Source organism: Alnus glutinosa, chromosome 13 (genome assembly GCF_958979055.1).
Source record: "Alnus glutinosa chromosome 13, dhAlnGlut1.1, whole genome shotgun sequence".
Classification (NCBI taxonomy): domain Eukaryota; kingdom Viridiplantae; phylum Streptophyta; class Magnoliopsida; order Fagales; family Betulaceae; genus Alnus; species Alnus glutinosa.
The window spans coordinates 19844441-19858846 of record NC_084898.1 but is presented as its reverse complement, the minus strand read 5'-3'; the positions used below and the strand labels follow the sequence as shown (position 1 = coordinate 19858846).

Below are 14406 nucleotides of genomic sequence, written 5' to 3'. Positions count from 1 at the left end.
CAGCAAGGTGTGAAAAAGGTCAAGGCACTCCCCAAACTTAAACACCACAACACCTAGCAACAAAACTACTAGCAATATTTTCTCATAGAAACAAACATCAAAAGATTAATTGTTGTCAGAAACAAAAATAAACTAACAAGAAATTAAATGAAAAAGGAAAAAGAACTCAGAAATTAAATGAAAAAAAAAAAAAAAAAAAAATTACCATACCTACCCCGATCATGTGGGTGTCCAACCAATCCCTTCCACCCATTCTTCTTTAAAATTTGATAGCACTCTGGGAGGATATTTCGCCATCGTAGGTAGCCAACTTGCTTGCTTAGAAATATTTTCTTTGGCCGATGATTCCTAGATTTGTGTGCTTGTCTGCATAAATCCTTGAGAATCTTGGCATATTATGGCTCTTTGAGACATTGAAGAATTAAAACTTTGGATTCATGATGTGTCTCAAGAGGGACAATGATAAAGGAATGAGCTTCAGTACTCACTTCCTTGTCATTCGACAGACTTGTATCTGCTGGGGGCTCAATTTTCTCTCATCTTTCTCTTCTTGTTCCTCTATATGCTCAATTTGGTCTATCTGCTCAATTTGCTCCTTTTTGTGCCCAATTTGCTCATCTTTTCCTTCTTCCTCATTGTGCTCAATTTGCTCCTCTTTTCCTTCCTCCTCATTGTTATCAATTTCATTACTCTCGAGTATGATGGTGTCAGGAATATTCTCATGACAAGAATGGCTAGCATCATCCTCATCAATCTTGTAATGCCCTTCAGCCATCAGCTGACTTTGAAGCTCTTCTTCCTCCATTCTGTTGAATTCAACAACCAGATAATCAATTTGTTCTTCTTTCTTGGCAAAAGCTTGATGTGTGAACTGAGTTGAATCCCTGATCTCATGTGTAAGCTCTTTTATAGCCTGGCTATTGCTCATAGTGGCATTCTTCAGCTCTTGTCTACTCTGTTTAAGCTCTTGCATAATCTGGTCGTTGCTCATGGTGACCTTCTTAAGCTCTTGTATACTTCGGTTGCTTGTCTGTATGAATGCTTGGAGTGTTTCTTCCAATGATAATTTTTTAGGAAGGGGATCATATGATGAAGGATGGAGGACTTGGTTTTTGAACTGCGAATATTCAAGATGATGCAGTTCATTGTGTAGGGGAGCATAACTTCCTGTGGCTTGATCTTGCCATGAGAAATCAGAATGGTTGCTACAGTCCGGGTTGTAAAAACTAGAATTTGAATCAAACTCTGTGTTGGAGAAATTAGCTTGAACACTTCTGAGCTCTTGTATATTCTGTTTGCTTTCCTGTATGAATGCTTTGAGAGTGTCTTCCAATGATAATTTTTGTGCCAGATAATTGTAGGATGAAGGATAGGAAGATGAGTGCAACTTCTGTCCGGTCATGGCAGAATACAAGTGTTTTTTGCCCACCAATAAGCATTTGACACATCAGCTAAATACAAAAAATAAAATGATGTTGATGTACTCGATCCTTTCACAATTCTCATTTTTTTCCTTCTAAAAAAAATTCCTCCCCACCGCTCAAATCACGATCAGACCTAAAGAAAAACTCCTACGGCGACTTCGGCCTTCTCGGTTGGTTGCAGGTTGCTCTTGAGATACGACCTTGTTGGAGAGTATGGCGCAAGAGCTCTGCCAGTCAGATCGGCTCAATCCTAAAAGCCAGACCAGACAAGTCGGCTGGGACCAAGTCGGGATCGAGAGGGACGATTCGTCCCCGTTAAAGACTTGAGGCTATTAGGCGCCGATGGAGAAATGGCCTGCATATTGTTTCCAGGGATTGGACTTTACCGGAATTAATTGAAAAGAAAAAAAATGGAAAAAGAAGAGACTCATGACGTGGGTCTCTTTTATGGTTTCAGAATGTTAATGCTTTTATTTTCCTCTATGTGAGTGTTTTCTACATCTACCGTACCTTAGCCACTAAAAGGAGCATAGTTCTCTGTTTGTCTACCAAGAAGACACGGGAAAATGAAGAAAAACAAATCCTAAAAGCTAGACTAGGACGCATAGCAATATCCCGATCCTCACTTCTGGGGGTCCCAAAAAATCCTCATTTTAACCTTTAAAACAAAGAAAAACTTCCCTTTTTACCAAATCACGAACAGAGGCGGCGGGGGTGAAGGAGAACCCGCGATTCGACATGGGGGGACGACTCGCCTCGTAGAGATGGGCAAGGGAAGGAGAGTCGGCGACGTAGAGGGCTTTGAAGTTGAAGTCCTCGAAGACGAACTCGTCAGTGGCGCATTGGACAGAGGGGAGGGCGAAGAGGGGCTCGGCCAGTAATAGGGAGAACTGGGAGGGGCTGATGTGGAGGGAGGAGAAAAGGTGAGCCCAGATGTCTCGTCGAAGGTTGGGGTTGTTAAGATAGTGGCGGGCCCACGGTCGAGGGAGCGGCGGACGGCAGCGGCGGTGAAGTTGAAAGAGTCGTCGTGGGAGGAGGAAGTGGAGGCCCAGGCCGGCCTTGAGGCCCCCCTTCGCTGTCCAGGATCTCCACCGGATGAGGCAATTGGGGTTGCTTTTTTCTTTCTTTTCCGGCCAAAACGTGCTTACCAAAAATAAATAAATAAATCAGAAATCAGATCCGGGTGTTTTGATTCTATTTTAGTTTCTTGCTCTTGGCTCACGTGTTCTTGCTCAAGCTTACGTGTCAACTTTTCATTAGAAGGCAAAAAAGGCTACCTTTTTGCCATGACCTGATTGAAGTTATGCCCTAGGAAGATTGGTGATTGAACTGTGAATATTCAGGATGGTGCAGTTCTTGAGGTTGGGGAGCACAATTTCTCATGGCTTGAGCTTGCCACGAGAAATTAGAATGATTGCTCCAGTCCAAATTGTAAACATTGGAATTTGAATCGAAATCCGGACTGGAGAAATTTGTGTTCAACTGCTCATAAGAAGGATTGCAGAATTGTCCCCAGGATGGACAATTACTAGAACTATGATAAGGATTGGAGCAATATGAACATGGTTTATATGGGTAAAAATTGTGAGTGTAGTTGATAGGAACAGGTGTCCTACCACTAGGTGAAGCATATTGTGCAGAAAAATTGTTATAATTATCATAAGAAAAATCCATGCTTCACTCTCACTTTTTAACATGCAAATATCCTACATAAAACATCAACCAATTTTTTTTTTTTTTTTTTAAAAATTAACAATAAAATAAAATAAAAACAAACAAAACAATGAAAAGAAATAGGAATAACAAAAACAAATTGCAAAGAAAAAAAAATCCTAATTATAACTAGTAGAAAGATAAAATCAATTTAGAAATAAACAGTTTTCAAAAATTCAAACAATTCCCTGGCAACGGCGCCAAAAACTTGATGTGAATTTTAATTGTACTCGCAAGTGCACGAATCGTTTGCAATAAAGGGTTTTGCAAGTGCGAGGTCGATCCCACAGGGAATTGTGTTATTGAAAAACAATTTAGTTTCTAAACTAATTAAATCTTAACCTAGTTCCAAAACAATGTTTGATTTTAATAAATAAAAGAAAAAAAACATAAATAAAATAAAACAAAACAAAAGATACTAAGGTTTTGGAATCCACACCCACAAAATCATAGCAACATATTCTCATCTTTATCAATACACATCCGAAGTTCTCACCATACAAATCTTATGTATGTTCTACTATGCTTCAAAAAATTATTAAATCATTCAATGAATCCGTTCTTTGCACAAATCACAAAAGATATCTGGTTTTAACCAAATCATCAAATGTATCCGTAGAACAAAACACAATGAATATCCAACGTTTTGATAAATAAAAACCCAAGCAATCAATTATGTGAAATTATCTCAAATCATCAAATGTATCTTTGAATCATAAAAGATATCGAAGAATCATTCCACACATTGAAAAGAAGTAAAACATAGGAAAAATTAAACCAAATAAAATCGGATAGTATAAACTTACATGAAAATATTGTTGCTCTTCAATGGTGAGGCTTTATCATCAACCTTAGTTGAAAAATTAGCTACACATGGCTATGAAAAATAAATCCTAAACTAAAGAAAAGCTAAACTAAAAAGAAAAGAATATTTTGGTCTCTAGCTTCTGTCCCATTTTTCTTGAGCCTTAAAGGTCTATTTATAGGGAGAATACAAATCCTAGAAGCCCTAGAATTCCTAGAAAAATCGGAGGTTAATCTCCTAGTTTGAGTAGGAGACTCAAAACACAATCCAAGAAGAAAAAGGACTCCAAATCCGTCCAAATTTGCGGTATTTTATTGCGAGGAACTTTTGGCATAGAAAACGTCCGAATTAGGAAAATCCTATTTCGTAAGGATTTGTATAAAATTGAGTTAGCTTTCCAACGCCACTTGATTCACCTTAATCGGATACTTGAGCTAAAATTTATGATCAAAATACTATAACTTGTGCAGAATCTGAATTCTAATCCAATTTTGACTCCAATTAGAGAAATTCCGATTTAGTCCTCTCCTTGATTTGGTTGAACATAACCACATTATCTAAGTCTTCTTAAAGTGTGCTTTCTTTCACCATAAAGCTATTGTTTTCTCTCAATGACCTGCAAAATACTAAAATAACAAAACTAACCAAAAACGTTAGAAAATAACAAAAATAAAGGTTTAGTAAATGCAAATTAAGGGGTCCACACATGCAATATTTGGAACTCATCACTATTGGCCTAACCTCGATTCTATTACTATTGTTAGCTTGGTATATCATTTTTTAGCTACTCTTTAGCTTTATTTTGGTAGGCTTAGCCTCTTAGTTGTAGGTTTGAGTATCTAGGATTAATGTGCTAGTTTAGGTGAAGGATATTGAATGGTTGATTTTATGATTTAGATCATGATATCTAGTTGATTTTGCATGGGCAACTCTCTGTTTAAGAGCTTTAAAGTAAACCCATGAGTTATGATAAGGATTGATGCTAGATCTAGTTATGCGTTGGTTGTTTAAAGTCAATAGTGAGCTATGATATGCTTGAAGACAACACTCGTGTGTAGAACATTGTCTAGAATGTTAATAGGACCATAGATGTATCGGTTTGAGGATTAATTAGGACCTTAGGTTTTAAAATCAAGGTTTATTCTGAGGACTGAACGTTTGATACTTCCTACCGAACGATCGAGGCCAAGCAGTAAGTCTATTTTGAAATAGTTTAGGGCTTAGAATCTATTTGGCTTAAGACCAAAGACTGATTGTGGATCCTTTCACAGATTTGGAGGTTTGAGACTTTTAAGGAAGATACCCAGAGCAAGATTATGAGCCAAATGAGTGAAACTCACACAAATACTTGTTATTACAGTTTTTTCATAACATGATTATTTTATATATCAAACTTGCATATATGCTTACAACTCACATGAAATACCTTTTGAATAATATGAACTCTACTTTTGTGAACATGAGTGATGAATGATGGAATGATGAAATATATGAGTTTTGTAAATGCATGCATGTAAAAAACAATGATTAATTGTATCGTATGACATAGTGCTTCATGCACGGATGATGACCATGGGCTACTATTATACAAGTTAATCCTATGGTCCAGAGATTTATGTTTATATTTGTCCTTAGATCCAATAGTTTTATAAGTGACTAGCTCACCATATATAGATAGGGTCACAATGACGATATTTTTAGTAATGTGAATCACTCGAGGTTTAAATCCGATTGGGCTGCTAGCAATGATGGTATGTGTGCTTCACAGGGGCACCATTATTGTACTATAGGTCTCTCAGGACAACGCTAAACCTACTAAGAATGGGCTAAGGGCTTGGATAGACTATATGAAATTGAACTATGGCAGGTCTACTTTAAATATCATATACTATATATATATATATATATAATGCATTGTGGTGATATAACTGTCATTTAACAGAGAACTTTACATTATGCCATTGGTTGTGATTTATAAACCTTTTGTTAAAACAATTGAGTTCACCATATGATAAAATGTTACTTCGTGTATTATTATTCACTAAGTTGTGGACTTACATTTTATATTTCCACCTATAAACATGGGTTGTTTTATATTTAGTGGCGAGTTTGAGGATGCTTCGGTATGGGGACCGACACAAGAGACTTTCTATTGATGACTTAGCTAGAATCTTCTTCGTGGACAGCCCTGAGATTGTGGTGTACATGCGAACTCACGAGCTAGAGGAACTGTTCACTTTCATCAAGTTTGTGTACGTGTGGTATTGTACCTTCTATTGTGTTGGCTATGAGGCTTATTATGGATTTAGTTATCTCGTACTTGTTTTTATGACTTGAGACGATGATCTTAGACTTGGTTTGTAATATTTTCCTATTATTGATGATGATTGGTCTTAGACCAACACACTTGATGATTATGTTTAAGTTATGTTATAATGTCTTAGAATTGCTCTAGTATTTATTTATTGTGTGTATAGTTAATGGCTATCTTATTATGAAAAGTGACTCTTGGAATATAAAGTTCTACAAGCACAAATAAGCATGAGTACTAAACTCATGACAGAATGCTAAAGTATTAGGAAGGTTATTTCTTTTCTTTTCTTTTTTCTTTAAATATGAAATGAATTGTAGGAAAATTATAAAACTTCAAAAAGGGTTGATAATGAAACTCTTAAGAAGCAATTGAAATGAGCGTGCACTACAAGCACAACTTAGGGTCCGTTTGAATTTACGATTTCAAAAAGTGTGATTTAAAATAACGATTTTAAAATGTACAATTTGAAAAAATGATTTTTAAAAACGCAGTTAAGCATTTGGCAAAATTGCAGTTTTACCTTTAAAATCACAAATTAGCCTTTAAAATTATACGGTTTCAAAAAAATACCCTCTTACCTTCGATTTGAAAAGGTAAATTTTCTACGTTTTCAAATCACAATTTTTAAAAATGCAGTTTCAAAACGATTTATGTTCTGTGATTTGGTTTTAAATCACATTTATTGTCTACGAAATCACAATCCCAAACGCACCCTTAGTCAAGCCCCGGATTCCACGTTTCTCCCTTCAACAACCCGACCACTTTTAATTTCTTTGTCTGTTCTTTATTTTACATAAACACGCACGCCCGCACGCACATTTAAGGACTATATCTATGTATTTATTTATTTGCATAATTTCGACCTCCCTAGCAAAAAATATTGGTTTTGCCCCAATATGCATGGAAAGAATAAGTTTTTTTAAAACTATTTAAATGGATGATAAGTTAAAATTTGATTCGTGTTCGAAAAAAAATTAAACAAACTAAGCTTAAACATTGGATTACAACTCTAAACGCAAGTGCACTACTTGTAGATTCATTTATCATAAGGCGACTGGTAAAAAACAGTACAAATTAAATTATCATATGATCTGGCAATGGAGGGTAATCCTCTGACAGTGTGTTATATCCAGCTCCCCTCGAAGAGAGAGAATGTGTGATGTGTGTTGATATGCGTGTACTTTCCTCTTTCTTTCTTTTTTAAGCAATAACAGTAATTTCCCTAAAACTCATCTCATTCCTTAAATGTATAGAAAAATCCTAAAAATAACTTTTGAAATAGATTCTTTTGTTATTCCCTAAATTAAGGGAACACGAAGGGAACTAAAAGTTATACCCTAAATCTTGAGAAGTAAAAGTAGTTCTCATAACATTATTTTAATATAAAAAAAGCTTTCTATTTCTTCTAGCATTTATTTTAAATAGTATTTAAATGATTTATCTTCATCTCTCTTTCCCCTAACATTTAACTTTAAAAAATTTTAAATAGTATAGGAAAAAGATAAGAGAAATTATTGTAGAGTTTATTTGAATAGAGAAGTAAAAAGTAATTTGGTTCCCTACATTTAAGTAAAATCTAATGGAAGCTGCTGCTAGTGCTCTTAGTCGTTTGTACTCAATTTAGTTAAGATGGCTTTAAGATAGGTGATGTGTCTGATAGCCTTATATGAAATGATTATTTTACTTATTTAATTGATATTTTAACATTATTTTCAATAAGTAAGTGTTAACATGTGAAATATTTAATTAATATGAGAAGTAAAATGATAGAGACAATGTTTAAATTTAGAACTTTTACTCTGATACCATGTTAAATCATCATTTATTATAAAAGCTTAAACTAATAAAAATGAGTGGATTCAATCATTTAAGTAATATTTTAACACTCATCCGTTAATAAGTAAGGTCTAATATGTAATTAAAATAGAAGATAAAATGACGAAGATAATGTGATATTATTCGGGATGCCTTTCCACTTATTTATCTCATCTCCCTATTTTCTCCTATGTTGTGGTAAAGATCCAACCCCATTTTCTTGCTAAAAAGGGTTGTGTCCCTTCGTGCTTTGTAGTTTGTTTGAATAATTTTACTGTTTTTATATGTATATTAGGTGTCCATAAAAAAAAAATAAGGTAACTTTTAAAATCACCATTAAACGTGTAATTAATCAAATGATGATTTTAAAAACTATCTTATTTTTTATGAACACTTGATAGACTCTTAATGTACACATATGCAGATTACTCAGTTTGTTTCCTTATTTCAATGTACTTCAAAATATATATAGAAGGGTTGGCGCGTTTTTTTGTGTTGGCCCTTAGTTTCCCGCGCCCAACTTTGGTGCTTATCTCTTGCCATCGGAACCCCAAAAGTAACCCCATCGTTTTCCATCTCTCTCTTTAATTCATGGTGACAGATTTCTGAGACAGGTATTCACAATTTCAAACCTCAAGTAGATTTTGTTCTTTTTTTCAATCATGCATGGTTGAATGAGAATGCAATGAAAATGTCTTAACGTTATTGTTTTCTAAATGCGCTTGAAATTAATTTCCTAGTTAAGTTATTTCAATGTAAATGAGTTTGAGCTGAATTTTTGTCGAGTTGATCTCAGGGTTAATTTTAGTTTTTTTTTTTTTTTTTTAAGTAAAATATTTTATAAAAACTGTTTTCTCTAATTTTGAGTGTCTGCCTACCGTAAAATATTAGTCAACCTAAATATGTTTTTAGTTGATTAAGAAAAATAACCTTCATTATGCGTCAAATGTTTACACTTTTAAGTAAATCATTTTCTGTCGCTTTCTCACACCTTTAAGCGGGCTAGTGTCAGAGTGCCACTTATGGGAAAAAACTCTCTAAACAGGTGGATCCCACAAGGGCCCTTTCTCAATTCCCTCTCCAAATTGTATGCAATATGAGCAGACAATTACATTGAATTTTATTCTCGCCTCCTCTCTTCCTCTACAGCTCATGTTCGATCGTCATCTCACTCTGTCTCGTAGACAGAAAACATTTTACGCTGAAACAAGCAGGTTGAGGAAATTTAGTTTCTCAGTTAAAGTCGTTGATTAATGCATAAGTCTATATTTGGGTTGATAATCGATTAAAGTTGTCAATATTAAAAACTCTTTTATTGTCATTGGTTATCTACTAACCCTCCAACCTATGTTCGTATGTAATAGTCATGAAAAGAAAAAGAAGTTCAACAGCCTCTGATGCCCAAAATGGCGACAAGGAAGCAGAGGATGTTGCCAATGAAGGAATTCGAAGCATAACAGATCTCCCAGAACCCATCTTTCTCACAATTCTGCTTCAACTTCCCATGAAGACAATTCTCATTTGCAGGTGCGTATGCAAACCTTGGCGCAATCGTATATCCAGTTCCGAATTTGCTAAGTTGTACTCTAGAAAAGCACGTTCTTGTCTCCTGATTCGGACCAATGATCCTACACGTGTTTCAAGAACCATCCACCTTGTTGAGCTTGAACATGAAAATTTCGATCTGGGGTGTTTATTTTGTGATGCCGGTTGCCCTCAGTGTGACCTTCATGTAAACATGGAACTTGACGCCAAATTTAAGCTTCCATTACGTGATACCAAGATGGTACTCAACAGCAGAGATGATGCCACTGCCAGTGTGAAACTTAATCCTAAAGGTGGAGTAAGCAAAAATAAGTGTTTCATTCACTCAACAGATTTGTGATCCCATTAGTGGGAGGAGAGAGTACGAAGATAAGGTGGCTGGGATACATACACTTGGGACTAGATCGTGGAGAAGTGTGGCATGTGCTCCCTTCATGCTATATGGAATAAAATTTCCCAGCTACCTTAATGGGGCAGTTCATTGGTTTCGTCCTGATTTCACGAAGGCGTCCATTGAAGAAGTTTAAGAATGGAGCAATACTGATGTACCATGCTCGCAACCGCCTGCTTTATTATGACCCTTCAAGAAAAGAACACAAGTATTTTAAGATTCGTGGAAGTGAATCACACTTTGAGGCAGTTGTTTGTATTCCAAGCTTCAGTTTGCTCAAGGATGCTGTGATGGGAGACAATGTAGAGGTGCTGGATGTCAAATCAAGATAAAATTTTGCTGTTTTGCATTGCTTTAATCAAGATCGATAATGACATGATATATTAAACTTTAAGCTGCATTTTTTTTTCTGATTTTGTATGCAATAAAACCAACTTTACTCTCTGTTGATTAATGACTGAGAGGGTTTAGGAACATTGTTGCCTTGGTGGAGTTTGCTATGGAGACATGGGAAAGATATCCAATCTGTAATTTTAGTAAATGTTGCATGTGATATGTTTTAGTTTCTGGAGTGGAGACTAGTTGGTGTTGCTTCCATGCTCTTAAGCTTAAGCTAATTAATCTATTAAAGAATAATTTGTTTGTTTTAGTTTATTTTACAGAGGATCATTCAGGCCCTCCATGTTCTTCTAGCACAACTTACAAACGTGCAAAATTCGAGCTGCGAGAAGAAGTCAAACCTCTCATTTTGGTGGAAGAAATTAGCGATCTGGCGTCAGATTTTTATACTTCATCTGAGGAAAGCTGCTGAATTTGAAATTCAGTTCGAGGGTATAAACAAAATGCTTTTGTAATTTTGTGACAATGCATTGTCTTAACTTTGAATGTTTTTGTAATTTTGTTCAATGGATTTTGCTGGCCATGTCGTAAGACATTTATTTGTTAATGGATTCTTTTGTTTCTGTTAATCTTAGTTTAAATTTTCAAGATTGATTTTGTTTGTGATTTGAGTACTATAATGTGATGGAGCTCCAAGATCAAACCTAGAATCAAAACACTGAAAAAACAAAATCCCAGAAACCCAGAACCCCAAATCAAACAGAAAACAACACAAGAAACCATTTACTGACAAGAAAAGAGAAACCGAAATACAAAAACCAAATATAATGAAACAACAAGAGAGAAAACAGAACAATATGCAGAAGAAAAGGCAAAAAGTACTCGCATTTTATCAGCTTCCCAGTTAGTCTGAGACATGGTTCTTATAATATGATTCTTCTATAACAAATATTGAAAGATTAAAAAAAAAATAAAAACAAAAACAAAAGACTATGTAGCTTATTTATCATTGATATTGCAAAATACAGCCCATTAGTTGGGCATGGCAGAATACAAAATACAGCTGCAAAAAAAAAAAAAAAAAACCATTTATAACACAAGGTTTTAAGCACTTTAGGATTCTAGAAGCGCGTACGTGGAGGGGCTCGCCCCAGTGACGCCTCTCCATTTAACAAAGCCCATACATCCTTGTATATATTTTTGTAGACAACATAATATATATTAATTTAGATACTTTATGTCTAAGAACTCTGGTACATGATTCCAATTTTCATGCATATATAAGTACTATTAGTACACCCAAAAATATATACTAGCTTGCATTTTAATGATCAAATATCTAATCAAATCATGCGTATACTTGGGTAGGAAGGCGTGGAGTGAGATGGACTTCAAGTGGTGTGGTTTTCATGTTGGTAATTCCGACTTTCTCAGTCATGTCCACGGGCTCATTTGACGGGGTTGTAATTTCAAAAGCGTGCAACAAGGTGGCAAGTGTGAGTTGCATAACTTGTAACGCAAGAGAGATTCCCGCGCACCCTCTTCTGCCAGTGCCAAATGGTATAAACTCGAAATGCTGGCCCCTAGCGTCAACATCCAGATGGGTTGTAAGGAATCTTTCTGGCCGAAATTCATTTGGATCAGACCACACACGTGGGTCTCGATGGAGCTTTGAGAGATTAACAAAAAGTCGTGTGCCTACTGGAACGTGATAGCCAGCCAAAGTGCTGTCTTCCATGGATTCGTGCGGGAGAGAGAGTGGTGCAGCGGGGTATAAACGCATTGTTTCTTTGAGGATAGCTTGGAGATAGACCAGGTTTTTCATGTCGGATTCATTTACTTGCCTCTCCCTGCCAATCTGAACATCTAACTCTTGTTGTGCTTTCTTTAGGGCTTCCCGGTTGTTAAGAAGCAAAGAGAGAGACCATGTCATTGTTACTGTTGTTGTATCTGTGCCCGCTAGGATAAGGGCCTGCAAAAGTACCAAAGTCAAAGTTTTAGATGGTTAGGCAAAAAATGTTTGAATATTGGACCACTAGCTTTTGGATAGACTTAACCAAATAGTTTCACAACCTGACAACACAGGGGAAATGATTCCTAAGAGGAACCTTTTATATTAAAAAATTTGTTTTTAAATCAAAAAGTTGTCTCTAATGTCATCAGAGACAACTTTTTGATTTGAAAACAAATTTTTTAATATAAAAGGCCTGCAGGGGACGGTTGAACGTCCCCTGCATATCAGGCCTCGACAACACGGGGGGATATCCACCAATATACTTCTTCTGTTTTGTTAAAACGAAGAATTTCCATAAACCAACAGTACTTCTTCCCTCACATTGTTAAGCCAATTATATATATTAATTTGATTGTTATTTTTCTCGTCATGGACTTGATGATCTTTCTCTTGGATGCATGATCAAAATGGTTACCAAACAACTATGAACTCTATGATGCCTATGCCTATTAATTTACTACTAGCTAGCTAGTTGATCAATGATAATCACTCTACTTATCGAAATATTCATGCATGTTCATAATATTCAAGGAACATGCATCTTGTTGTTATAGGGTACATCAAAAGCTTACCAGACATGTAGCTTTAGTGATTGTATCAGCATCATAATTAGAGATCCCTTCGTCGTCGGTAACAATAGACAATATAACATCCATAAAGTCTTGGTGTCCCTTTGCCTCACCAGAAACTTTCCTTTGCTTATGTTCTTCTAACCAACCTTCAACGACATCATCAAATTCTTTTGCAGTTCGCTTCATGGCCCTCTCGTACCCTCCCAAGTCCAACCACCTTAAGTAAGGAAGAGCATCTGCTACCACAAACCTACCACTCAACTCAATGAAATCTCTTACTGACTTCTGCCACTGATCGTTATCTTCATTAATCTCATCCTTGGTTGCAGTCCCATCAAATCGCTTCCCTATAACCATCCTAAATAAAATATTTAGGGTTGTGGACCCAAACCATCTCTTCATCTCTACCAACATGTTGTTGTTCTTGACCCAGACCTCATATATCTCTTTTATAGATGTATTTACCTCAGACACTCGGATGTCTTTGAACATCTCAAGCCGGTGGTTTGATAGGAGCTCGAGGGTGGCTATTTTACGCACTTGGCGCCAGTAAGGACCGTAAGGGCTAAACCCAAACATGGCATAGTTGTAGCCTAGGAGTTGTGGAGCAATAGCTTTTGGACGGCTGGCAAAGGCTTTGTCATTAATGGTGAAGCACTCTTTTGCTATCTCCCAATTGCTCACTATCAGAGCCCGATGTATGCCCAGCCGGATAGTGAAGATTGATCCATACTTATCGGCCATGTTACCCAATGTTATATGGGCTGCTGTTGTCCCTCGTAATTGGTGGAGGTGGCCAATCAAAGGCCACGCGCCACCGGCTTGTGGTGGAAGTGTTGTTTTACGAGCAGTTATTTGGGCTCTTCTTAATATCCATAATAGAAAGAAGATGAACAGAAAAAAGGCGAAGATACTGGCCATGAAAGTTGTAGAGGATGCATGAGGAAAGAGCATACTTCTGGATAGAGGTTTTGGGAGAAGGTGCATGTTTCTTTTGCGCGCAGTCCCTAGCTTGTATATATTCAAGGTCAAATATTGTGCCTCTTCATTTCAAGATTTGCTAACACCACGTGGTCTTGACTGGGTCATGCAACCAATCGAACCACATCGTTTTGGTCCACTAAATAAGAGATGGAGATGTGAGAACAAGATCATATCGTAAAACCAATAAATAAGACTGTCTGATTAAAACAAATTCAAAGTTGTACAGAGTACCATTGGTCATAAAGTTCTGAGTGTTATTTTGTACAACCTCATTTTTTTTTTTTCTTTTTTTCTTTTTTTTTTTTTCTTTTTTTTTTTTTCTTTTTTTGCATATAAGATGGGTCTCATATGCATGGTCTCAAATGAGCAATGATCTTTGTACAATATATACACAACTATATATACATATGAGGTGGGACTCACTTTATAAGTCCTACCTCATATGTCTACACTCTTGTATAACATATGCACAGTTATTATGCAAGAGTGA

General features: G+C 36.1%; 1 protein-coding gene across 1 annotated transcript; it reads right to left on the bottom strand.

Moving 5' to 3' along the window:
• Positions 1-11325: 11325 nt before the first annotated feature.
• On the bottom strand, positions 11326-14054 carry LOC133853641 (cytochrome P450 CYP82D47-like). The gene is made up of 2 exons (XM_062289635.1): positions 12933-14054; positions 11326-12318 (listed from the first exon to the last, which is right to left on the bottom strand). Exons 1-2 carry the CDS (start codon positions 13917-13919, stop codon positions 11695-11697), a joined length of 1611 nt encoding a protein of 536 aa, XP_062145619.1. The 5' UTR covers positions 13920-14054; the 3' UTR covers positions 11326-11694.
• Positions 14055-14406: the final 352 nt, after the last annotated feature.